Genomic DNA, 26,048 nt, shown 5'->3' on the forward strand with positions numbered 1-26,048 from the left:
GCCGCAACCAGCGCCGCCTTTCGCCCCCGCGCGCCGCCGTCGCCCCGCGCCGCCGTCGCCGCCGCCGCGCTCGCTGGCTGGCCCGGTGCGGGCGCCGGGCTCCCGCCGCAGGAGAGGACCACCAGGGCCGTCGCCACCACTTCGGCCCGGGTCCGGGCTCCGGCCCCGCCCCGGGCCCCGGCCCCGGCCCCGGCCCCGGCCCGAGCCCCCTGCCCTGTCGGGCGATGAAGTGTCACTACGAAGCGCTGGGTGTGCGGCGAGACGCCAGCGAGGAGGAGCTCAAGAAAGCCTATCGGAAGCTAGCCCTGAAATGGCACCCGGGTAATTATTCCGCAACCGCCGCGGCCCCTCTCAAAAGCCGCGGCCCTCGCGACCTTTCTCACCTCTCTCCGCAGGGTAACTCCAGGGACCTGGCTGTGCCCGGGCTTGCCCGCCGGTAACTCCCCTTGCCCTGTAAACCGTGCCGGCGTCCGGCCGGGTGGCCCCTGCCCAGCCCTGGCGATGAGAGTTCTCAGCCCATCGGCGGTCGCAGCCCCCCACCCCCAGGCTTCACTCGAGACCCGAGCACCTCGTTCTGTCCCAGACGTCCCCGGGTTCCCGCGTGGCCACTTGATGGGGAAAGATAACATCCTAGAGACCTCTCGTGCTCCTCCCACCCCTCCGTAGATGACCGCGAGTGGGGAGGAGTCGAGCTTTTAACCCAGTCCTGTCTCAGGCTTTTCCCTTGCTGCAGTTCCTGCAGCTTTCCTGGGCTTTCACTGGGAAAGCTGCCCTTAACTTCAGCGGGAAATCCCAGCTACTTAAGTGTAATTAAGACAAAGGGGCTCGTCAAATGTCTTCTAAAGAGCTATGCTTTTTTTCTCTTTTGGTGGGTTGAGTGATTTTGTATTTCACTTCGGGTGTTCTGCAGATTGAAAATTTTAATTGCGTGCCTTCCCTAGTGAAGTTATGATTACATCTATAGAAGTATGCTTCTTTCGGATGTTTTATTTAGTTGTAGTCCAGGCCTGTGTGACTGGTGAAGTCATCTGATCTTCTCGACTGGGTAAAGTAAAAAGGGAAAGTGAAGTCGCTCAGTCGTGTCCGACTCTTTGCGACCCCATGGACTGTAACCTATCAGGCTCCTCCATCCATGGGATTTTCCAGGCAAGAATGCTGGAGTGGATTGCCATTTCCTTCTCCAGGGGATCTTCCCGACCCAGGAATCGAACCTGGGTCTCCCGCATTGCAGGCGGACGCTTTACCATCTGAGCCACCAGAGAACGAAGACAGTGTTTGTATCTCAACTTTTTGAGGTTTATAAGAGGCTTTCATATTAGTACTAGTCCATAAAAATGTTTATAGAGTGGTTAGGATGCTAAGACGGAGACCTTAGCCTTGTTTGGGAAACATGCCTTACTGGAAAGGTAAATACAAATGCAAGCAAAATAGCATAACGCATATAGTTGGTAGTGGGTTACTAGAGCAGTGACTTGGTTACTAGAACATGTTACTAGAACAATGACCTCGCTGGTGGCTCAGACGATAAAGCATCTGCCTGCAGTGCGGGAGACCTAGGTTCAATCCCTGGGTCGGGAAGATCTCCTGGAGAAGCACATGGCACCCCACTCCAGTATTCTTGCCTGGAGAATCCCATGGACGGAGAAGCCTGGTAGACTACAGTCCATGGGGTCACAAAGAGTCGGACATGACTGAGCGACCTCACTTTAACTTTCACTTACTAAAACAATTAATAACTGCCCCAGGAATTCAAGACAAGGAGTTTTCACCATGTCCTGAAAGGCAGTGAGGCTTCCCCTCGGCAGAGGAGCCTGGCCATTAGCTGGTTCTAGAAGAAAGAGGGAGAAGAAAATTTAATTGTATGGGAAAGAGCACCGTGGTGGCCAAAGGCAGTGTTTATTGGAAGTCTGAAAATAGGCGTTGAGAGAAGAGCTGAAGGAAGGTCTTAGAACCCCAGATCAGAAGGTGATGGTTCTAGTTGATGGAATAGGAAATAAAGCTATGGGTTTGTTGCTTAAAGCTGTAAATGATGACCGTCAAAGGAACTAAAAAAATCTGATGTATCCTGGAAGGGAAGAGGTAAATGAGCTAAATGTTCATCAGGAAGTCATGAGCTATATCCAAAATTAATAGGTCTAAAAACAGTATAGAAGAATGTTCTTAGAGTAATAGGGATTACTGTTAGAAATGGAGTTGGAAATTTGCTAACTGGGTGGGGAAGGGTGAGAAAGAGAATTAATACTTATGACCAAATGCACATATAACTTTGATGGCAATATTAAAATGTTTTTGAGTAGTAATCTGAGATTAGGTTGTAAAGGTCTTTGAATGGCAAAGGACGGTGAAATGTGTTTTTCCAATAATGGATAGTTGTGGCCAGTTTTATTAAGATGTCCTGGAAAGGTACTATGAAGGCAGCTTAGTAGATTGAGGGGGGCCAGAGACCAAAGTCAGGTAGAGTCAACCGTGGGCACTTAAGGACCCAAAGCAGTCTTGGGATCATTTGGAGGGGTAAGGACTGCATTGAAGGGAAGTTGCAAAGGAAAAATGACCAGATTTGATTAGTTGGAAATCAGTGCAAGAAAGAATAGAATAAATACTGTCCCATAAGACACATGATTTTGATGTGCTTTACTTTGCTCATTAATTTGTTAAGTCCGTCACTCAGCACATGTTTAATTTCATCCTATGTGCAAGGTAATGCATTAGATATTTCTAAGGTTAACATTCGGGCTGTGCTTCAAAGACTAATGTGTGTCTCATATAGAGGCCACCCATTTTCATTGTTTAAAAAAGGAATTACCTTTATTTATTTTATTGAAGAATTGAGAATAATTTCCAGTAGGGTCAATAGCACTGCCTAGTAAGATCACTCCTTGTGAAAGCCAGTCTTTCAGTAATTCATCTGATGACCGTTCTCTGAGCGCCTTACTGTGGACAAGACAGGAGTGGTCCCTGCTCTGCTGGCCCTGCTGTCTTTGGAGAGACACAGAAGAAAACAGTCACTTTCCATCCGCTGAGATAAGGGCAGTATGAGGGTAAATACAAGGTGCTTCTGAGCCCCTGTACCAGTCCGGATTGGGTTTTTGGGAGGGTGGGATAGATGTGCATCCCCGAGTGACATCTAGGTTGAGACCTCAAGTGGGATTGCAGGGAATACAGGAGGTGGGAGGTAAGAACGCAGCAGAGCCTAGGAAGGGAAAGAAGTGAGCCTGCCCAGGTGAGCAAGGGCTGGGTCTTGAAGGTTGTGATAAACTGGATTAGGAAGATTGGGCTTTGGGAAGCCATTGAAGGGTTGCAAACAGGAGAAATGATAGGTTTGTGTTTTTCAAGTATTCCTTTGGCTGTATGGTGGAAGACTGGGTTGGAGAGGCTAGGCAGGAGGTAGGGAGACCAGCAGATCTCACCAGGGACACTGACATCACCAGGATGATGAAAGGACCTGGGAGCAGAGATGATTCACATGCTGAAATTCTCAGTGAACGGGGGAATGGTTGGGAGGCTGGTGGATAGTGAGGAGGAGGGGAAGGAGGAGAGGTAGCCAGGTTGTCTGAATCTCCATTTGAATGGACAGAACGCTAATTTGTACTGAGTGGTGAATAAGTATCAGTGACCAGGAGAAGAGGTCAGCTCCATCACCAGACCTGCTGTATCAGAGCCCCAGAGGCCTGTAGGGAAGTGTGTTCTCAGGGAGCTTGGCTTCAGTTAAGGCAGGGCTTAAAAGGCACAGTCCATGAAATGTTCTATAAGGTACTGTAAAATCATTTGAGAGAAAGTAGAGGAGGACACGAATTTATCTAGAGAAAAACACAAAGAATTGTATGAGAGTGCCTTTTAAATTTCAGTGGCTTTTTAACTTTTTACACTCATCTTTTAGATCTCAGTTCAGCCTCCTAGTCAACCAGTCACAGATATATTTAAGTGAAATAAAAAGCCATATGACAGACAGATTGAAAAAGTTATTTAAAAAAGAAGATTCAGAAAGCGATAGATCTTGCTTTCAGATGGTACATTGATGGGTTTTCTCGTTTTAAAAGCTTTAGCTGTCACCAGACTTCTTTAAGGGAGGCAAGAAAGGAGTGGGAAGAAAAAGAACAACAAAGCACAGTCCAGATTAAAAGGTGAAGAAGGCCCACCCACCTCCCGCCCCTAAACAGTCACCTTTTTTGTCTCATGTCAGGAGATTTAGTTGGAGGCTTTTTCTGGCATTCTGCTTTAATGTGAACTATGTTCCTTTGTTTATCAGACCATCATTATTAATGATTTGATGAAGACATAGAAATCATGAGCTGGACTGTACCCTTGTATGCATATCGGGATTGTGTTCAACTGCAAATGATAGGAAGCCAGCAGTCGTGTTCAAAAAGTCTTTTTATTTTTCGCATGTAGCAGGAAAACCAGAGGTGACCCAATTTGGTAGTTCTGGCTGCTTGATGAAGCCATCGAAGACCTGCTCCATCATCCTGACCATAAGACTTGAGTCTTTGTGTCGAGTGTAAGCAATTAAGAAGTTCACTGCTGTCACGTGGAGGGGCAGAGAGAGGCAGGTGTAGCAGGGGTACCCAGGGTAGCAGGTCTCCCATGAGGTCCTTGGACTCTGCTCAGCAGCTGTCAGATGGGGCCTCGCTCACCATCTGAGATGGCAGAAGGGGTCCCAGGTAGCAGCATGGAGGAGGAAAGGATAAAGCAGGAACAGGGTGTGTGCTGGTTGTCTTTCGAGGAAGAGTCTAAAAAGCTGCCATAAAACACTTTCATAGATTTTATTGATTAGCGCTTAGTCACGTGGTCAGTCCAGGCTTCAAGGGAGACTAGAAATGGCATCTTTATTTGGGGGATCAGGTATCCCTATAAAATCAGCATTCATTTGTTCCTGGAAGAGGGGCTGAACCTGCAGTCTCTGCCTCAGTTGTCATAATCTGCCGGCAGGCAGTATACCCAGGCTTTGAGCAGGATGCAAAGGGTGAGTTAGAGCGCAAGGTGAGTGCCACCCAGGCCCATCCCTTTCATCAGGAAGAACAGTGCTTCTCCTGGGAAGCTTCACTTAGTTATTGATTGATTTGTGTTTCTATCTGATGGGCTGAAAGTGGGTAACCTGATAATCCCAACTTCAAAAAAGTCTGAGGAGGTAAGATTTTTAAGTGTGTACATTACCGCTGTGATCAATATCATAGTTTTGTTAGGAATAAGGGGAGAATGGTATTGAGTAGACAACTAGTAGTAGTTGTCACAGAGTAGTAAGAAAAATCTAAAATAATTGAAACAGGATACTGGGTGTCCTGTGTTTAGAACCAGATGGCAACAAGGCCACAGCAAGATGAAAGTTGATAGTACTCATTGGAAATAATAGAAAACCTAGCCACAGTGGTTTAAGTAAATTAAGAACTTATTTTTCTCACCACAAGAAGGCTTGGAGGTACATGCTTGCTGGCATTGTTTGAGTGGCTGAGTAATGTCACTGAATCTTTTGACTTTTCCTTCATGGTCTCAAGATGGCTGCTGAAGCTCCAGCACTCATGTCTATGAATAAGACAAGGAGAAAGGAAAGAAAATATAGTACTTTTCACCAGTGCTTTCTCCTCACTGGTCAGAACTGTGTCATATGGCCCTCTCTAGCAGCAAGGGAGGCTGGATAAGCCAAAATGCTTGCTTAATTTTTAGCTCATCCAGCCTCCACAGTAAAGGCTGAAAGAGAGAAAAGAGGGAGAAGTTTCGGATCGGCTAACCTTTAGTATCTGCCACAGAGTGGATTGAGCACTCTATTTGAGGTTAAAAAACTGTTTTACAGTTATCAGTTGGCTTGTCAGTAATTAATATGTAAAATACTTAAAACTTTGTCAGCTATAAATTCAACATGACATAATGTGATATTGTTGCTAAAAACTAATATAATTAGCTCTAGTGGTTAAAAGTAGAATGTTAAGAAATTAATGAATAGCTCCTTGATCATTACTGTCTTTTGACTGCATTTGAAATATAGGACACAGCTAAGCAACCAACACACACACTTGGGCCTCCCAGGTAGTGAAGTGGTAAAGAACCTGCCTGCAGTGCAAGAGACACAGGTTTGATCCCTGGGTCGGGAAGATCCCCTGGAGAAGTAGATGGCAACCCACTCCAGTATTCTTGCCTAGAAAATTCCATGGACAGTGGAACCTGGTAGGCTACAGTAGTCCATGGGGCTGCAAAAAGTCAGACACAACTTAGTGACTAAACAACAACAGTTACTTCCTCATGATTAAGTTCAGATTAAACATTTCCAGCAGGAATGTTACAGAGATAATGCTGAATGACTGAGCGAGCACACATAAAGCAGAGTATATTATGGTGCACATGAGAAGTAGGAGATTTAGTCCAGAGAAGAGGTAGGCTAGAAGGTGACCCATGGGCTGCTCTAAGGAAGGGGAGTTAGAGCTGTGATGGAGTTTTCTTATTTCTGGTTTTTACTTTTTATTAATTTCAAAGGAGCATGGTTCTAAAAGCTTTTTGTGTTCAAGCACCTAAAGAAAAAGAACTGAGGCAAATTGCTGCACTTGAGAAAGTGTCATCAGTGTCAGCTGTTGAGCAGAAGGCTGCTTGAAGGACGTGGGACTGTGTGGTGGTATCTAAAAGAGAGCCTTGTTTTAAGACTATTTCTGTCATTTTTTTAAAAGAAGTATATATTGCGTTGTAGCTTAAAGAATGTTGAGGTACTCCATAGTAGACTCAAGATACTGATGTTTTGCTCTTTGAGTGTGTTAGTTACCTGTTGCTGTGTAACACATTACCAAAAACTTAAACAGCAAATATATTCAGATGTGGACTCACACCGTTTTCTGGGGATCAAAATCAGAATGGTGTAGCTGGGTGGTTTGACTCAAGGTTTCTCCGAAGGTTGAATCATCACTGGGAAAACTCATGTTCAAGCTCGCCCCCAGAGTAATGGCAGGCCTCGGTTCCTGTTGGCGGTGGGCCAGAGGCCTCCATTCGTTACCTCATGGTCTTCTCAGAGGCCACCAGAGTGTCCTCACGCTATGGCAGCTGGCCACTCCCAGAGATCCAAGAGAGGGCGAGCGCCCAAGATGGAGCCTGCAGTCTTTCAGAATCCAGTATCCCAAGTACTGTCCTGTCCTGTCATCACTTCTGCCTCCAGGTTTCAGTCACGCAGACCGACCCTGCTGATGGGGGAGAGGATTACACAGGGTATGAATGCCAGGAAGGTGGGGGTCCTTGGGGGCCATCTTGGAACCTGGCTACTGCCCTGAGGCAAAGATGCTTTCTGAATTCCATGGTTAAAGAGGCAAACTAAGAGAAAAGTAATTAGTATATATTTTTTAAGCTTTATGAGATTTATTTCGGTGTATGTTGATGGGAAAGAAAACCTTAAAGATGGTGGTAAAGACACACTAAGTATAATCTAGCGTGAAACAGTAACAGTCTTTCTATATCTGATGTATTTTGCTCCTTCTAAAAATAAAACGTGTACTACTCAGGGTTTTCTGTTTGTGGATATCCAGATTGAGTGCTAAGTGACATGCTGAGATTTAGAGAAAAGCATGAAACTTCTACTCGAGTTGACACTTATAACTGATCCTGAGTATCAGCTGTCAGCCACTTTCTCTGCTTTTCCCTAGTTGTTTTTCTTCATTTTGTACCCATCCATTTATGGCATTCCTGATGGAAGCAGTCCTTTTTAGAGTCTGTCCTCTACTTTTCTGATGAGTGAATTTCTGTCCTTTATTTTAACAGATAAAAATCTGGATAATGCCGCAGAAGCAGCTGAACAATTTAAACTGATCCAAGCAGCGTATGATGTGTTGAGTGACCCTCAGGAGAGAGCGTGGTGAGTATCCTGCTGTCCTTCCTGGAGTATCTGGTTGGGAAGAATGGTCAACAGAGGGCTTTTTAGAAATGTAATACATCAAATGGTTCGGGGTGTGTTCTGAAGCCCAGTCATCTATTCATTATGTAAAATGCAGTGTTTGGGTAGGAAGGAACCTGAGAGATGATTATTCAACTCTGATCTCATAGACGAAATTTGACAGTAGTAGAAATAGTTTTAATTTTCATACTTATGAAGCTCCTTCTCATTTAATAAGGTCTCTTTGATGTCTGACAAATTAACTGATGTCAGTATTCTTGCCTGGAGAATCCCAGGGATGGGGGAGCCTGGTGGGCTGCCGTCTATGGGGTCACCCAGAGCCGGACACGACTGAAGTGACTTAGCAGCAGCAGCTGCTGAAGAAAAGGAAGAATGTTGACTTATCCTTAAAAAACAACAAAATTCTGTAAAATGATTATCCTTCAATTAAAAAATAAAGTAAAAAAACCAGGTATAGTGTTTTTGTCAAAAATTGTCATATTTTCTCCAAGAACTTCTTTATATGCAGGAGTTAGGCATCTACATCTGTGACAGACTCTTTAATGGTAACCTGATCACTTAATGCCATTTCCGGACATAAATTTCTACTTTTGAAATCCTTTTGAAGGTTTCCAGATTCTCATTGAACTTTTTGCTGTGAAACAATAGGTTTTATACTCTGACATAACCATGCAAGATGCTGCTGGTACAGAGAGCAGATGGGTGTTCAGTTCACCTGTGCAAGTCTTGTCTCTTATTAAGAGAGAAAGGCTATAAAGAAAATTCTTACTAAATTACCTTTTCTATAAAAACTAGAGAATACTAAATTTTTCTCCTCCTGAGGAATTTGAAAATGTGCCCTTAGAAATACATTTGCTTTCCTTTGGAAGCTTTGAGATGCTTTCCTGCCTTCCATTTGCTCTAACTCTTCTTTAGATCTTAGGTGGTATTCCTATCCCGAGGAGTCCCTTGTCCTTTGGTTTAAAGCTCCTACCTGTTAATTCTCCTGTGAACTGAAAGCAGTTCGGCACAGTGGCAAGGAGTGTGGTCCTTCTGGTGCTGAACTCATGGTTTTGAATTCTAGCTCTGCTGCTTATTGGCTTTATGTTTGTAGACAACATTATTTAATATTGCTGAGCTTCAATTTCTTGTTGTATCAAAGAAAGATAATAACTGACTTTATGGAGTGAGGGTAAGTTGTATGTGTGTGAAGCTCTTAGTTGGTTTACATAAACACTGGGGGAGAGTTATTCACGTCCATGCTGGTAAATTCCCGTATCCCAAAAGTGTATTTAGTCTGTGGACCAGATGATGTCCACTACTGTCTTACTTAGGCTTCTTTCTGGTGAAAGTGCTGCTACCTTCCTGGGAGAGCAGAAATTCCCTGGCTTCTTAAACTCCCCTCTTCATGTTGGCTAGTTTCATATATGGCTAGTATCATATAATGACTATAATGGACTTGGAATTGCAGTTGAAGTTTTAATCAGCAGTTCTGTGAAAGAGTCCATGGATTATAGCCCACCAGGCTCCTTTGTCTGTGGGATTATTCCAACAAGAATACTGGAGAGGGTTGCCATTTCCTTCTCCAGGGGATTTTCCCAGCCTAGGGATCAAACCTGTGTCTCCTGTATTGACATGCAGATATTTTACCACTGAACCACCTGGGAAGCTATTAAGTCTTTACCTGTTGATATTTTCTTTCAAAGTTTTGGTTGTAGGTTGGCCACGTTAAAGTGTAAAGAAGTTATACTTTGACTGTTTCAGAGTAAGGAATCTTTTGAATTCTTATTTATTCAGCCTTCACTGTTGCCTTTTTTTAATTTTTGCTTAGGTATGATAATCATAGAGAGGCTCTGCTTAAAGGTGGGCTTGATGGAGAATATCAAGATGACAGCTTAGATTTGCTTCACTATTTCACCGTTACCTGCTACTCTGGTTATGGTGATGACGAAAAGGTAAGACGTGAACTCACTGATAATTTGTCAGGCACTTAAGTAAGACTCTTGAATGCAGAATTCTTAAAATTATTCAAAAATAGAAAGTGACAGACTACTCATTTGAAAACTGAGAAACATTGCCTTCATGTTTAACCTGTCAGCATGTAAAGACCTTCAGTCGAAACCTAAATGTATTTGCAGTGACAGAGCTTGGGACTGTAAATCTTTTTAACAGTTTAAATTTTTTTTTAATTAAAAATTTTCATGTCACATTTAAAAATCTTATTCTATGCGTAGACTACAAATGTGTTAAGAATTTGTGTTTCTGTTACTGTTTTTTTAGGGCTTTTATACGGTGTACCGTAATGTTTTTGAAATGATTGCAAAGGAAGAACTAGAATCTGCTTTAGAAGAGGACACGGAAGATTTCCCAACTTTTGGAGACTCCCAGAGTGACTATGATACGGTAAAAGGGAAACTTACTACTGTTTTGTAATTAGCATTTATCAGGGTGTCTTTCCCCATTTCTTTCTTTTTATTTTAAAAAAAGAGGTTCTAGTTCTCCATCTTGTACTGTGACTCTCTTGTCTTTTGTTTTTCCTGATCCCCTCCCCTCTTTACTTTTTCCTATTGATCGTGGTCCCATTCCATTAATTTCCTCATCAAATTAATTCTGAAGAGTTACTGTGTAAAGCTGTCAAAGGACTGTCTTCTCTATTGATTAATAGTAATGTTTTATATATATATGAAGAAAAGAGGTTGGATGTTTTGCAGCATCAATATTTACTGCCTTACTAGAAAAAAAATCCAAATAAAAAGCGAGTGTACCACCTATTTCCTTTGTCCCTAGGTAGTCCACCCTTTCTACGCTTACTGGCAGAGTTTCTGCACTCAGAAGAACTTTGCTTGGAAAGAAGAATATGATACACGGCAGGCTTCAAACCGCTGGGAGAAACGAGCCATGGAAAAAGAAAACAAAAAGATTCGAGACAAAGCGAGGAAAGAGAAGAATGAGCTTGTCCGTCAGCTGGTCGCTTTCATCCGTAAAAGGGATAGAAGAGTGCAGGCTCATCGAAAGCTCGTGGAAGAACAAAACGCAGAGAAGGCGAGGAAAGCTGAGGCGATGAGGCGGCAGCAGAAGCTAAAGCAGGCCAAGTATGTGGGCCGGGCTGGAGCCTGTCTAGCCGTAGGTGCTGGTCCCCAGAAACGTCATGGATACCTGACCTGGTGCTTTCATGGGGGTTTAATCCTCACCCTGGCTTCAGCCTTTCTTTTTATGTCCTGGCACTGGGATGATGTCTTTTTATCAGCTCTGAGAAAGTTTTTCCTTTAAGTTGGGTGTTTTCCTTCAGAGGCCCATTTACACTTGAGATCCTTTACAGACTCTTATAACATTTAATATTAACTAATATTAATTGAATTATCATTCAATATATACATACATATATATATATATTACATACAAATATATATATACAAGGCCACATCCTAAGTGCTTTTCTTGCAGCAGTGCTGTGATGTAGGTTCTAGTTTTTATCCTCTTTCTTTTGGGGAAATGGGACAGGCCCAAGACCACATAGCTAATAAATTGCGGAGGTGGGAACTGGAGCCTGAAGTCAGTCCAGGGCTCTGCTTTTAAGCCCCACGCAGGACTCTACTTTGTCAGTATACTCTTAGACACTTAGTGCCTTTAAAGTTCTGTTGGTTTGAGTCACTATAAAAGCATTGTGTCCAGAGCTTTATAGCATTCTTTAAAAAACTATTCACTTCTTGAAAGTTCTACCCACCTCATGTTTGGGAAAGTAGCACTTACGTTGACACTTAGGATTTAAAACCACCTGAAGACTTTTAGTAAGTTGCTAAGAGTTAGATGTTTCAAAACTTGTTATTTAGTGGAGCGATGAAAAGCAACCACAGAACGGCTAACAGATTGAAGTGACTTGGCCCATTTCAGCCAAGCACAGGTTTTAAGTGTGTAGGCATGGACAATTGGGGAGGATGGGTTTTAAGCCTCAGAAGTAAATGAAACCAATGCAGAGACCGTGCCGTGTGTATCCAGGCTGGCAGAGCAGTACAGAGAGCAGAGCTGGATGGCGGTAGCTGACTTGGAGAAGGAGCTCAGGGAGATGGAGGCGCAGTATGAAAAGCAGTTTGGAGATGGATCAGGTGAAGACGAAGCGGAAGACCAGGAGCTCAGAGACGGACAGGATGGTAACTTCATTCATTAAAGACTATAGGAAATGTTTTTATTATGCGCTCAGGACGCTCACAAGCACCTGTAACAGGGTTCCGGTGTGACACAGCAAGGGACGGGAGGGCGGATGGAAACCCAGAGAGCACCTGGGCTCCAGCCGATTGTTGCCAGCTTCATGCTTGTTTTAAGAATGAGGCTGGAAATTGGATTTTTATGTGCCATCTCCCAGTTTTTAAATATGGCAGATAATTGAAAAACAATTTGGCATGGCCAACTGAAGGTGGTCTATGGAACTACACAGTATAATTGCGGTAATTTCATTCACAATTTTCTGACTATGTTTTAAACTGTTTGTCTGCATAAATATAATGAGAAGTGGGCATATTATCAGGTATAACTGGTTATTTTCTAAAAATGCAATTAAGCAGTAGGTCAAATTTTAATAGTAACTCTTTCCGGAAAAGCTGGTGTTGTGCAGAAGTCTGTACGGTATATATAAGTTGTCTCATTTCTGACCTGTAGAGGGGCTCCTGTTTTGTGCTGAAATGTGTCTTTTCTCTGCCTCTGTTATTAGAGCATAGGCATGTGACTACCATAAAAGGAGAGGAGTGGGCATTGTTGAGAATAGTGGTCAATATACCTGACTTTACTGTCTCTGGCTATTCCATGATAAAAAATTAAATGATCTAATGTTTAATTAATTTTACCTTATTTACAAGTGTGGCTTTTCATTGAGTAATAGCTCATGGTAAAATGACACTTTTGTTTACTCCAGATGATTAGGAAATGGAATGTTTTCTTAATAAATTAGAAGTAGTGTCTGTAAAAGTGCTTTGAGAGCTGTAAAGCACCATATGAATGTAAGGTGACATGATTACGTAGAGTTTTACAATCTGTAAGGTGCTTTCACACACACAATCCTGCTTTGTCCTCCCGTGGTACCCCTTAAATGTAGGTTTTGCTCATGTAATTATCTCTGTCTTACTGATGAAGAAATTAGGACTCTGAGAAGCTCTGGTATGTGTCTGAGAACATATGAAAACATTCTTAGGTGCAGATTATGTCTTCAAATGCAGTATTCTTTATTCACTATTTGAATAAGCTATTTGAAAGCATACACATAATTATAAAATATCTTATACTAAACATTGGTGATATTTTGATTATTTCAGAATGTCCTTCAGAATCATACTACCATTACTTATTATAAAAAAAACAAAATGTAGAATATAGGAAAGAGATCTTGGGATCTTGATCCCATAGTAAATCTGAAACAGCAATCAGTTTACCTGTTTATTTCTTCTAAAGATAGAATGTGAAATTGTGCAAAGACTTTCGGCAGAGCTTAGATTTTGTAAAGGGTCAGTACTGATAGTAATTATTCCATTGTAATAAAGCTTCAAGCTTATAAAATCTGTGAAGACAGTGTTGGAGTTTACATATAATATGCTGTTTTATGAACCATCTTTCTCATGAGGAATACCATGAGCTATTTAAGCTGACTTAAGCGATTAGAAGTAGATTACAGTTAAAGGTACGATACCATATTTCCATTTGTATGGGCTTCCCTGGTGGCTCAGATGGTAAAGAATCTGCCTGCAATGCAAGAGTTCCAGGTTCGATCCCTGGGTCAGTAAGGTCCCCTGGAGAAGGTAATAGCTACCCACTCTAGTATTCTTGCCTGGAGAATTTCATGGACAGAGGAACCTGGTGGGTACAGTCCCTGGGATCATGAAGAGTAGGACATGACTGAGTGACTGACTTTTTCACTTTTACATTTGTATCAGACACGACTGAGTGACTGAACTGAACTTGTTGAAAAAACTGCTTTGTGGTAGAAATATGAAAGTGACATTTGATTTTCTGAGCCACACATCTAGGACTCTGACAATTTTTTGAATCATCTTCTGAGTAGACTTATGAAAAGAACTTAAAAGATAAAGTGATTTATTTGAGTGCCTTCCCCTGTAATTCAGTGCTGCTTTTAAAAGGCCAACTCAAATCCTGGTAACGTGTTTTTTCTTGGTGAAGAAGTAACAAATTTAATTTCTAATTTGTGTGCAACTTTAGATCCTTACCAAAGACATGTAACTTGCTAACATGTTTTAGATTTATGTTCTAATCAAACAGGATTCTCACTGTAGGCTTCCCTCTGGTAGGTAAAGATAGTGACGAGGCCGAGGACGCAGAACTTTATGATGGCCTTTACTGCCCTGCATGTGATAAGTCTTTCAAGACCGAAAAGGCGTAAGTTTACTATCTCTGCACTCACCTCTTCTTTTCAGGTGAGGTGTAACACTTTGAAAGTCCTTAAAGAAAATGCTCAGAGCAGTTGTTCGCTCGCCCTCACCTTTCATCTTGGAGGAATATCTTCCCAGTGGAGAAGGGGGAACCATCTGCACCAGCAGTTAAGCCTGGTGTACTGGTTCTCATTCATGCCGTGTTCCTCTTTAAACGTGTATGCTGTCTCCAGAAAGAAATGTTGCTTGTTTCGGTGAAGAAGGCAGAGTCACAGAGGCAAGGGGGCGCTGAGCTGAGGCTGGCCCCCTCTCTCCACTGATGTGCACACTCACGTCCAGCCGTCACACTGCCTTGCAGGCTGTGGCCCCCAACCCGAGACCTTCAGATCTGTCCTGCCTGTAAGGTATTTGCTGAAGTGGCAGGACTTTGTCATAGGGGAGCAGTGATGAAGGGAGAAGTATTAAAAAGGATACTGACCTAACGCAGGAGGTATGGGGGCAAATACGGGAGAAAACGAGAGGAGAACTAGCAAGGGAAAGAGGAGCAGAACGTGTGTAGTGGAGAGGGCGGAGGCCAACAGTGGAGATAGGGCTGTGGGCATCCCAAGTGGTGCCACCGTGTAACCCCAGGGAAAAGGTATAGTGTCAGGAGGAGCGGTGCGAGGCAGACAAGTTAGACCCAAACAGGGAAACAAAAGCAACAAGCAAGGAGGTTTGAAAAATGATTTTTTATTTGGAAACTGAATGTCAACTGGCAAGTTGCATGAATAGAATATAGAGCGCCCAGTTCCCCTTTTGCTCACAGTTCACCCCGTCTGCATGTGCTTATTCTCTTTCCACACGCAGACAAGATTTTTACTGGAATAATCCGAGAGCAAGTTATGTGCCTAAGGCTCCTTTACCTCTAAATACTTCAGTATATATTCCTTAAGAATAAGGACGTTCTTTCCCATAATCACAGCTGTCAGCTACAGGAAATTTAGAACGCTGATGCAGTACTTTTCATTTACTACCCATGTTTCACTTCTGTCAGCTGATTCTTTGTTAACGTCCTTTGTAGCATTTTCCCAGCTTCAATATAGGATCTAGTGTAGGATCACGTATTACTGCATTTGTTTATTTGGTCTCATTTAATCTGGACCATTTCCCTTGTCTGTGCCATTGAGAGTTTGGAAGAGTACTGACCTTCCAAATGTCTTTTTAAGCAGAGCATTTCTCACTTGGGGTTTGTCCATTTCCTCATGATTAGATTCAGGTTGCTCGGTCCTAGCTAGAGTGCTGTGCACACCTGTGTTGCTCTCAGGGTTTCTGTCTAGAAGCACAGACGGCTGCCTGCCTCATGGCTGGTGATCATTTTGATCATCCAGTCAGGGTGTTGCCTTATTTTTCCACTGTATAGTTAGTATTTTTTCCTTGGCAGTGTTTTCCCTTGTAGCATGTTTAATATGTGGGGAGACACGTTAAATCCCTGCAAATAATCTTTCTCTTGATCAAAATTTTCCTCCTAGATTTAGCATCGATTGATGATTTCAGCTTGTGCCAGTCTTCACTAGAATTGTCTCAAAATGGGGCTTTTCCGGTGCCAGGGCTCCTGCATCATAAGTCATCCTTTGACCTGCTGCTGCACATGAGAGCATTGATCTGCATGTCTGTTGTCAGAATGAATTTAGGAATTTTGTTTCAGTATGTTAAATCAATCATTGCCCTTTTCATGCTCAGGATTTCCCAGGTGTGTTCAGTGACAATTCCATCAGCCTGACTCCTGTATCCTTTGACGTGTCTGAGTCGTATTTTTGAACACTGACTTTCTGGCACAGAATGTTCCAGTTTCTCCTGAAAACCTCGTTCTTAAGGAGAATTTTAGTGGGAATGAAAAGTAGGCATCCCCACTAGAAACTCCAGATCTGAACAGGATGAGATCCAGTCCTTTAGAGCTGTCGGTCTTATTTGTTAAGGGTTATTTAGGTGCCCGTGGGAGCACTGAGATAGACATTCTTAGATAGTTTCACACAGAATGGTCGAGATGCATCTGAACTTGTATTTAGGGTAGTGGGAGTGAGAAGAGAGACCCTTCTTGAAAAAAGCAAAAGGACATAAACTACCCTTATACTTCAAGGCCTCACATCACCCTTTCTGAGATCCAAGGGGGCTCCCTTTAAATGTTAGAATCTTGCTTTGTGATTTTCCACTTAGCTATACTTAAGTGATTAGAGAAAACAGTGATGAAGGTTTGAATTCTTAGAATGGGAAAAGAAAAATATGGAGAATTTGACCAAAAAAAAACAAGGAAGAAACTATGTAGATAAGAGGACAAAGGGAAGGGAGGGGGGGTGCTGGAATACAGGAAAAAAGAACAGCCACGGGCTTCCAGTGTACTTAAGTGCCTAAGAAATCCCCAAAGGGTTCTGTGTCTCCTTAAAGTATCACTGATGATTTGCTTATTAGTTAATGGGAAAAAAGTAGGTTTTAGCTTGGTTGTATTCATCCAGCAACACGGTTGGGCATTTGTGAATTAATCCCATTTCAGTCACTCATTTCAACTTGTCCTTTCAGTATGAGGAATCATGAAAAATCAAAGAAGCATCGGGAAATGGTTGCCTTGTTAAAACAACAGTTGGAGGAGGAGGAAGCAAATTTTTCAGGACCTCAAACTGATGAAAACAGTCTGAATGCCAATTCCGAGGAAGAGATGGAGGATGCGCCAAAACAAAAGTACTTCTAAAAATGTCACTAGACCTACTTAGCCCATTTAGAGATTGCATTTAAATGCTGTTTTATTGCAGAGAAATTATTCTGTTATGCTAATATTGTCTGTGTTTCTTCTAGTTAAGAGAACTTTCAAGTATTGAAGTGGATAAAGACATGATGTCAGATATAATTTTTACAGACTGTATTATGACTGTATTAATAGCAGTTTTATAACTGGCTGATTGATACGCTCATTACTATCAATTGAACCACTATTATATTTTTCTAAATTGATAATGTGGGTATTTTTCTTTCAATGCTTTATGATATTCAATATTTTTTAATATGGTATTCTTTGTATCACTAGTATTTTGGTATTTTTTCTTTTTACTTAAGTCAAATATGTGACATTTTGATCTATGTTTGTTCTTAGGCTTTCTAAAAAACAGAAGAAAAAGAAACAGAAACCAGCACAGGTACGTTGAAAAAGTTTTATTAACATTCAATATCAAATGTAAAGTTGGAGTGCTCTTGTTTATTCAGTGTAAACTGTGTTAAGGAGAGGAGCTTTCACACCCTCATTTCATATTGATTATAAAACAGATTAAAAGGAGCTAAAAATATTTTGGTTTTTCAGTGCTTTGCCTCATTATTTGGGCTTCCCTCGTAGCTCAGCTGGTGAAGAATCCACCTGCCATGCAGGGCCTTATATATGTGGTCAGTTATCTAGTTACTGTTGTCTGTGTGTTTAAAAAATTTGCATGTGGAATTCTCATAATATGGATTAACTGACGGATCCCATTAAAAACATCTAGACACACATGATGGTAAGATTTTTAAATCAAGGCAGCCATTCACCTCATAAATATATGAAAATGTAAGGATTGATCATTTGTATATCCAAGCTTATTGTGCCAACAATGTAAATGAAATTTTGGAAAGGGAAAATTTGCTTTCCTACTTCTGGGCATGTATCTGGAGAAAACTCTAATTTGAAGAGATCTACACACCCCAGTGTTTATAGAAGCACTGTTTATAGTAGCCAAGACATGGAAGCAAGTGTCCTTCAATAGATGAATGGATAAATAGGGTGTGGTGCATATACACAATGGAGAATTATTCAGCTAATTAGAAAGAATGAAATAATGCCACTTGCAACAATGGACCTAGAGATTAAGTGAAGTAAGTCAGACAAAGATAAATATCATAAAATATCACCTGTATGTGGAATCAATGATGCAAATGAACTAAACAAAAATAGACTCACAGACATAGAAACCAAGCTTATAGTTACCAATGGGATTAGCGGTAGGGGGAGGCAAATTAGTTGTTTGGGAGTAACATATATACTCTACTGTTTATAAAATAGTTAAATAATAAAGACCTATTGTATAGCACAGGAAACTATATTAAATATAATAACATATAATGGAAAAGAATTGGGAAAATATATGTTACTGAATCACTTTACTGAAAACCTGAAACCAATACAACATTGGGAATTAACTATAATTTTTAAAAAGTGGTTAAAAAAAGGAGTATTTGCTTAAAAACTTGTGGTGATTGTGATTCTTGAAAAAAATGTTTAAATGACTCAATAAGTCATTTAAATATATCACCTTGGGGGTTCATATTGAATTTCTATCTTAAGAATCATTATTAACTAAAAGTATGTTGTAACACAACATACTGTGTTACACATATATATGTTGTTAATATGTGTAACACAATTTTGTGAATTTTTTGAAGCTATAAAAACAAAACTTGTCCATTTTACTAAGGATATTTGGTGATTCTACAGGGAATGGAATTGATTTCTGTGCTGTTTAATGTGATCTAATTATGTTAACTTATATTAAGTATTAAATGTTAACTGTAGTTTTTTTAAAAAATTGGAAGTGTTTCTATGAAAACTTAGGTAATGCACTAATAATTTTTCATAAAACTTTAGATTTGGCTTGTTTATCCAAATGGTTTATGTTTGATAATTTTTAGCTGTTTTATGGGCTTCCCTGGTAGCTCAGCTGGTAAAGAATCCACCTGCAATGAGGGAAATCCCAGTTCGATTCCTTGGTCGGGAAGACCCCCTGGAGAAGGATTATGCTACCCACTCCAGTATTCTTAGGCTTCCCTGGTGGCTCAGTTGGTAAAAAATCCATCTACAGTGTTGGAGACCTGGATTTGATCCCTGGGTTGGGAAGATCCCCTCCCTGGAGGAGTGCATGGCAACCCACTCCATTATTCTTGCCTAGAGAATTCCCATGGACAGAGGAGCCTGGCAGACTACATACAGTCCATTAGGGGTAGCAAAGAGTCAGACACGACTTAGCCACTAAGCACAGCACAGCTGTTTTATATTTCAGAAATTATCATCACACATAAATTAATCACTATTAAAGCTGTGACTTGGAACTTTTTGCCTCAGTTATAAAACCACACAGCAAATTGTATGTTCCTTTTATAAAATGACTCATGTCATTTTCCACCCAAAGACTCACTAGTCATTAGTTTAGAACAATTTTTTCTTGTGTGCCAGAACCACTGGAAAAGACAGAATAGAGAGGAATTTATACCCAGTAGGTCCTAAGAGTGCAGCAGTAAGCACGTATATTTGTATTCTTTTACCAAGGAAGATACTTAAGTTTACCACCCCATTTTTTTCCTCCAAAGATGATACCTTTCCTCCAAAGATGGTTATTGCTGGATTTTTTTACTGTAAAGCATGTTTTCCCTTTTTTAAAGGGAAAGGGGTATTCCTTGATGACACCTATGGTTTCTGATTATATCAGGGAGAAAGCCCCAATTCAGATCTAGTTTTCTGTAGTACTTTCCCTGGATTTTTTCTAAGTTCTTTTTGAAGGGAAAGGTAGTATGGAGACACATACAGGTAGATAAAGGAGCAGAAAGCAGCAGATACTAAGAAACTTCAGGTTGGGAGTTTTCTGTATCGTCAAAAAAATTTGCATAAGCCAACAAGGATTGTGAAAGAAAACCTCAGAAAATTGAAAGTGAGTGTAAACAAATAAAACCCTCTTGCTGACAACAAGGAAGAATTAATGCAAGAAACTTTGAATGCAGTACTCTGAACACCATCCATGGGACATAACTGAAGACAAAATTAACTGCAAAAGAAAAAAATCTTAAACTTTACTTAGATATTTTAGTGATATTGGTGTGGCATTTCTGAAACTATTTTTACGTGTATTATAGGGTAAAGCAAATAAGTAAATATACTAATGTTGTCGGGAAACATTCTCTTGTAGGAGAAGGGAAATACAGGCATAGATTGAGGGAAGGAGAGGAGAACTGTAATGTACTACTGGAATTGGAGGTATGATGTTAAAAAAAATAAGACACAGGTGCTCAGTATACGCTGAGGGCTCTGAAGCAGTGATACCCAGTAGCAGTGAGCATATATTGTACACACATCTTAGTTTCTAAACCCCCTTCCCCAATAAAAGGAGTCAGGATTTGGTCCTTGGGAAAATGACTGATTCTAGGGCCGAGACAGAAAGTACAAGGTGAGCCTGATAATTAAAGGGAGTATTCAGAAATTTATGGGAATAAGTCAGAAATACCCAGAAGTCAGCTTACAGGCTTGCCAAATATGAGAAATTTTGAGTCGTCAAAAAGAATAATGGTGACAGATTTTACATATTGATTTTATTTTTTTAAAAAATCATGAGTCTATATTGAGCCTTAAAAAAGAGAGTTGGAGAAAGGAAGCAGATGGGAAGGCATCACTCCAAGAATATGAATTAATACAAATGCAAATGGCTGGACTATTCTGGACCCACCAGTATAATAAATGGCTCACATAAGAATCATCAATAGATGCCAGATCCTTGGGGTAAATAGTTATTAGGGAAGAAGATACTGATATACTCTGTTTATTACTTATTAAAAAAGGGAAAACATGCTTTACAGTAGAAAAATCCAGCAATAACCATCTTAACCAAATGATGAGACTTTAATCACTGAAAAATGGAAAGTGACATTTTGCTTCCTGATAAAATGTACTGAGGGCACAGCATTATGTCTGTAACATCCCTGCTAGAAATGTTTAACCTGAATTTAATCATGAGGAAGTAACTTGTTGAGTCGCTAAGTTTTGTCTGACTCTTCTGCGACCTTACAGACTGTAGCCCACCAGGTTCCTCTGTCCATGGGATTCTCCAGGCAAGAATACTGGAGTGGGTTGCCATGCCCTCCTCCAGGGGATCTTCCCGACCCAGGGATCAAACCCGCATCTCCTGTGTTGACAGGCAGATTCTTTGCCACTGAGCCGCCAGGGAAGCCCTGCAAAAAAGGACATTACTGCAATACATATATGGATTGTGTAACAGATAACGGCAGTGTTAAGTTCTTGGGTGTGAAGAGGGAACTGGATAGGAAGGAGAATGTTCTTAGGACAGACATGATATCTTCCTGCAGCTTGCTTTTGTAGTTCTTGGGGTGGGAAGTCAAGGGGGGACGTTTTGCAGAGAAAGGGAACAAGGGGAGAGAAGAAGGAGAAAACAAATGTGGCAAAGCATTACCCGAGGCAAAAGCAAGCCAGTTGCATTTAGTGAAGATACATTTGTCCTGTGTTTTTTCTTGTATAATGCCTGTGTGTTGCTGTTTTCTTTTTTCCAGTTGTAAAATAGTTGTTCATTGCCTGATCATTTGGAAACTATGGAAGACTATCAATATCATCCCTAATTCTGCCTATGGATATTCCTTAATGTTGAATTAAGTTGTAATCAAAGGTTATATATAGTTTTCTCTTTTCTGTTTTTGCTAATGTGTTCTCTTTTCCCACATAATTGAATCAGTGTCTTTGGAAACGTGACTTTGAAGAGCTCCATAATTTTCCTTATTTGTTCAACCATTCACTTACTGAATATTTGGATTGTTTCCATTTCCCCCTAAATTAATATTTCTCTAATGGACATTCATATTCTTCTTTTCTACCTCTCCTTTTTATACCCTGAAGATATCCTCTTACTAGAGTGTACAGAACATGACCATTGTTTATTATAGCTGTTTGGTAACATAATATAAAAAACTAGTGGTATTATAGTATTTATTTTATAATGGCACACGTATTTTCTTACCTAGAACTATGATGATAATTTCAATGAAAATGGAACTGGAGAAGGGGTAAAGATTGACTCGGAAGATACCAACCTAAATCAAAACAGTGCCAAAGAATTAGAAGATAGTCTCCAAGAAAATGTTGGGGTCACAGAGACTTTGGAACTCTGCGATGACCCCAAAACTGAGGCTAAAAGGTAAGATAGAGTCACGTGTTGTTTTCTAGTTACTTAATACTGGTAGTGAGGATGGCTTTTCATATATCAAGAAAACACCCTTTCCCATGATGGACGCTGGGAGTTGGATGTATCTGTGACTTATTCATACACATGTATGTCTACCAAGGATGATGTTGGAGGGAAAATGCTAGACAGTGTGCTCAGACGTTTCAGCAGCATGGCCCAAAGCAGAAAGGAGTTTCATGGACTGAGTTTCTGTTTTTCTCATCCTGGTGAAGTCCTTATTTTGTGCTGGGTCAGTAGTCCTTGGCGAGGCTACAGACAAGGCCATGCCCCACTCACCCGAGCATTACTGCCCAAACCTCCACACTCCGGCCAGGCAGCCTGCGTTCGGCCCCAGCACAGGGCATCAGGGTCGATGTGCCAGCTTGGGGCCTTCACTCTCTGGATGCCCGGGAGTCATGGTGCTGCCCAGGCCTCCGGGGTTGGCCAGGGGGAGGTCTCACTCAGATGAGTGGTATGGGTGCCTTGAAGACTGGAGAGTGGAAAGCTGGAAGAGGGGGTTGCAGCCACCCTGATGCTCGGTGTGTGTCCCCATCTTACACACGAGGAAACTGAGTCTGGGGTAAATGACTTGCCCCAGAACAAAGACTGCTAAGTGAAAAGGCTGGCTGACTGCATGGAGGACCCAGCTCTGCTAGTTCCGTGGGGCCCTGCTGTCCTGTAAAGGTCCCTCGGGGGCTGCTTGGGCACATGAGGGGTGGGCCGAAAGGGGGCATTCCAGGCCCCTGAGGACCTCCTTCATCTAGAGCTGAAGTCTTTTTATTTATTTTCCATATGACTTCTGTGTGGGTTTCACTGGGGAAGGAAAAGGGGTCCTCAGTGCTCACAGTCAGACTTTGGCAACCACTAATAAAGTGCCATTTCCTCACTTAATAATGTGAGGAAAAGAGTCAGAATTCAGGTGACCTCTTCCCTGCTGAGGAGTGGCGGAGCTGGAGTGGACACCGCACCACCCGCGCTCCCCCTGCCCGGTGGCCCGATGCCCAGCGCTTTTCTGCAGGGCCCCTCTGCAGCTTCTCTGCGGTGCATGGACACTAGCCACCTACTACGTGTGTGTGTGTGTGCCTGGAGTACATTTCTTTCCTTCTTATTTATTTTTATTAACATTGACATACAACATTATGTTAGTTTCAGGTGTATAACATAGTGATTTGACATTTATATACGTTACAAATTGATACCACAATAAGTCCACTAACTGTTTCCATATAAAATTAGTGCAGTTTTCTGGAGTATATTTATATGAATATATTATATCTCCTCTAAAGTACATTTTAGAAATAAAGTCTTAGATAGTAGCTTCATATGTAGGTGTCTTTCATAATATGGTAAGTTCTTTGAGAATAGTATCCTAAATTTTCCCAAATTAGCCTAAATGCTAAATGTTGGATATATTTGTGGCCTCTGATGTTATTTTGTAAATTAGTAAATGTTGAATCTATTGCCTTTTATATCATTGTGTCTTTTTCTTGATATTTTCAAAGCTGGCCGAATACTACATAGTGTATTACACTCCTTATCAGCATCTTTTTTTTAAAAAAAGATTTTATTTACTTGTATTTATTTTTGGCTCTGCTGCATCTTCATTGCTGTGCGGCCTTTTTCCTCTAGCTGCAGGGAGCGGCGGCTGCTCTCTAGTTGTGGTGTGCGGGCTCCTCATGGGAGTGGCTTCTCTTGCTGTGCAGCGTGGACTCCAGAGTGCTTGAGTGGTTGCGGCACATAGACTCAGTAGTTGTGGCTCCTGGGCTCTGGAACACAGCCCCAGTCAATAGTTCCGGCTCACAGGCTTAGTTGCTATGTGGCATGTGGAATTCTCCTGAATCAGAGATTGAACCCATGTCTCCTGCATTGGCAGGTGGATTCTTCACCACTGAGCCACCAGGGGAGCCCCATTTGTCAGCATCTTTTAAGGGTATAGACCACGTAACTTAATACAGACTCCTAGGTTCTGACTGAAGAACTGTATACTTATGAAGTGCTTGACAGCATTTTAACTCATTGGTTATAACCCATCCCATCTGTTCCGTAAACATAGTTGCACTCAGATTTTACCGTAAGAATTTGGCTAGCACAAATGAGGGAAAGTATGAGAGCACTAAGGAAAATGAAGATTCACATAGCCGATTAAGTAGAGGGATGTTCTGGAGTTAAGCAGAACAGGAGGAAACTGAATATACTGACTGGCAGTCTCTGGGTTATAGAGTACAGGGGAGAGAAACTCATCACATCAACAGAAAGACATCATCTTTCAGTAAAAGAAAATGCTTTACAGGTAACAAATTTAATTATACGAAAAATGCATTGCAGTGTCTGTTTTTCTCATTTCACTGTGGAACTGGTGAAATGTTTATCATCAGCTGAATCAGGTTTAACAAGTTGTCTCTTAATGTCATAGATTATTTGTGAGCACTGTAGGTTGGCCATGAAGATGGTTTGCTTCCGTAAATGGAGTATTAAGTACTTACTTTTTTCTTTTACAAAAATATGCTGAATAAAAGTTTAAAGATATTTTAGAGGGCTTGCTTTATCTTGTGTTTCAACTTTTAAGTAAATTCCTTATTTTTTGTATCAAATTTGGTATCTAATGTTACCTCTAATGTTGTTTTTTAAAGGTTTTCATTTGAGATGTGAAAATTAATTCACTTGGCCATTAAAATGAATGAATTTTTCTTTAAAATGCACGTTACTGTTTTGAATCTTCTTGGGTTCTAGATGACAGTTAAAAGGGCGGTGTGTTATTATTGAATTAGTCTGAATTCTTTCATTTGTTTTCCAGTGTTTCTAAACCCAAAGGAAAGAAAGCCAAAGATACTAAAAAGTCTGCGAGAGTACCTGCTGAACCACAGACAGTGGTAAGTCCAAACAATATTGACAGCTTTTCAGTCGACCTTGTTGTTTAAACAGTATAATCTACATTCTTGATTCTAGTCTAAAGATTTAAGTGTGCACCTGGTGAACCCTTCACCTGCTGCATACATGTGGCTCCATCAGCAGTTTTCCTTGATGAATGTAAAATTTATTCAGAATATATGTGCCACTGACATTTTTTTCTTTATGGTAAACAGAGGCACACTGAACATATCAGATTGTACCAGAAGAGTTACTATTGTGTTTTCATTACTTTGAAATCCAGGACCTTATTCTTATGGCATGTGCTCTTGAATTCTCAGGACCCTTAGAGTTGATGGTATTGGTTAATGGAACTCAGCTTCCAAGAACAGCTGCCTCTGCTGAGTCTGTCTTGTTATTTTGCAATTGCTTGATATTTAATCTCAACATGAAAACATTGCTCTCAGATAATAACACTTGCTTTTATTTATGATTTTTTCCCCCCCTTCTCAGAGCGATGTGCTTATCAGCTGTACAACCTGCCATAGTGAATTTCCATCCCGGAATAAACTGTTTGATCATCTAAAGGCCACTGGTCATGCAAGAGCACCTTCATCCTCAGCATCTTTGAACAGTGTAACAAACAGTCGAAACAAGAAAGAGAAACGTAAAAACAGATAGAAATTCTGCCCGCGCTTTTCTCTTTCAGTTGTCGCTAGCTTTTGAAACCAAAAACTGAACTGAAATCATCTAAAGAGTTAAAATTTCAGTGATCTGCAATTTATTGCATTGTGGAAAATTATTTTTTATCTTGTAAAAACATTTTTTTGGTTTAATATATATTTTTTAAACATGTCATTAGTGACTGAATTCTACTTTTGCCATCTTAAATTGACTTGAATGTCCCCAAACAGGTACATATTGTAAAGTATGCAGTCTTGACTTTTGTTGGCTCATGTGGACAGAAATGTACAGGGAGAATTAAATTATTTTAACACATACAAA

At 41.0% G+C, this 26,048-nt stretch overlaps 1 protein-coding gene across 1 annotated transcript; it reads left to right on the plus strand.

Moving 5' to 3' along the window:
* Window positions 1–35: 35 nt before the first annotated feature.
* Window positions 36–26,048, plus strand: DNAJC21 (DnaJ heat shock protein family (Hsp40) member C21). The gene is made up of 12 exons (XM_040262310.1): window positions 36–321; window positions 7,726–7,819; window positions 9,669–9,792; window positions 10,118–10,240; window positions 10,625–10,929; window positions 11,834–11,985; window positions 14,128–14,215; window positions 16,762–16,920; window positions 17,330–17,372; window positions 21,997–22,169; window positions 24,991–25,066; window positions 25,557–26,048. The coding sequence occupies exons 1-12, from the start codon at window positions 225–227 to the stop codon at window positions 25,722–25,724; spliced, it is 1,602 nt and encodes a 533-aa protein (XP_040118244.1). The 5' UTR covers window positions 36–224; the 3' UTR covers window positions 25,725–26,048.

This window comes from Oryx dammah, unplaced genomic scaffold (genome assembly GCF_014754425.2).
Source record: "Oryx dammah isolate SB20612 unplaced genomic scaffold, SCBI_Odam_1.1 HiC_scaffold_20, whole genome shotgun sequence".
Taxonomy (NCBI): domain Eukaryota; kingdom Metazoa; phylum Chordata; class Mammalia; order Artiodactyla; family Bovidae; genus Oryx; species Oryx dammah.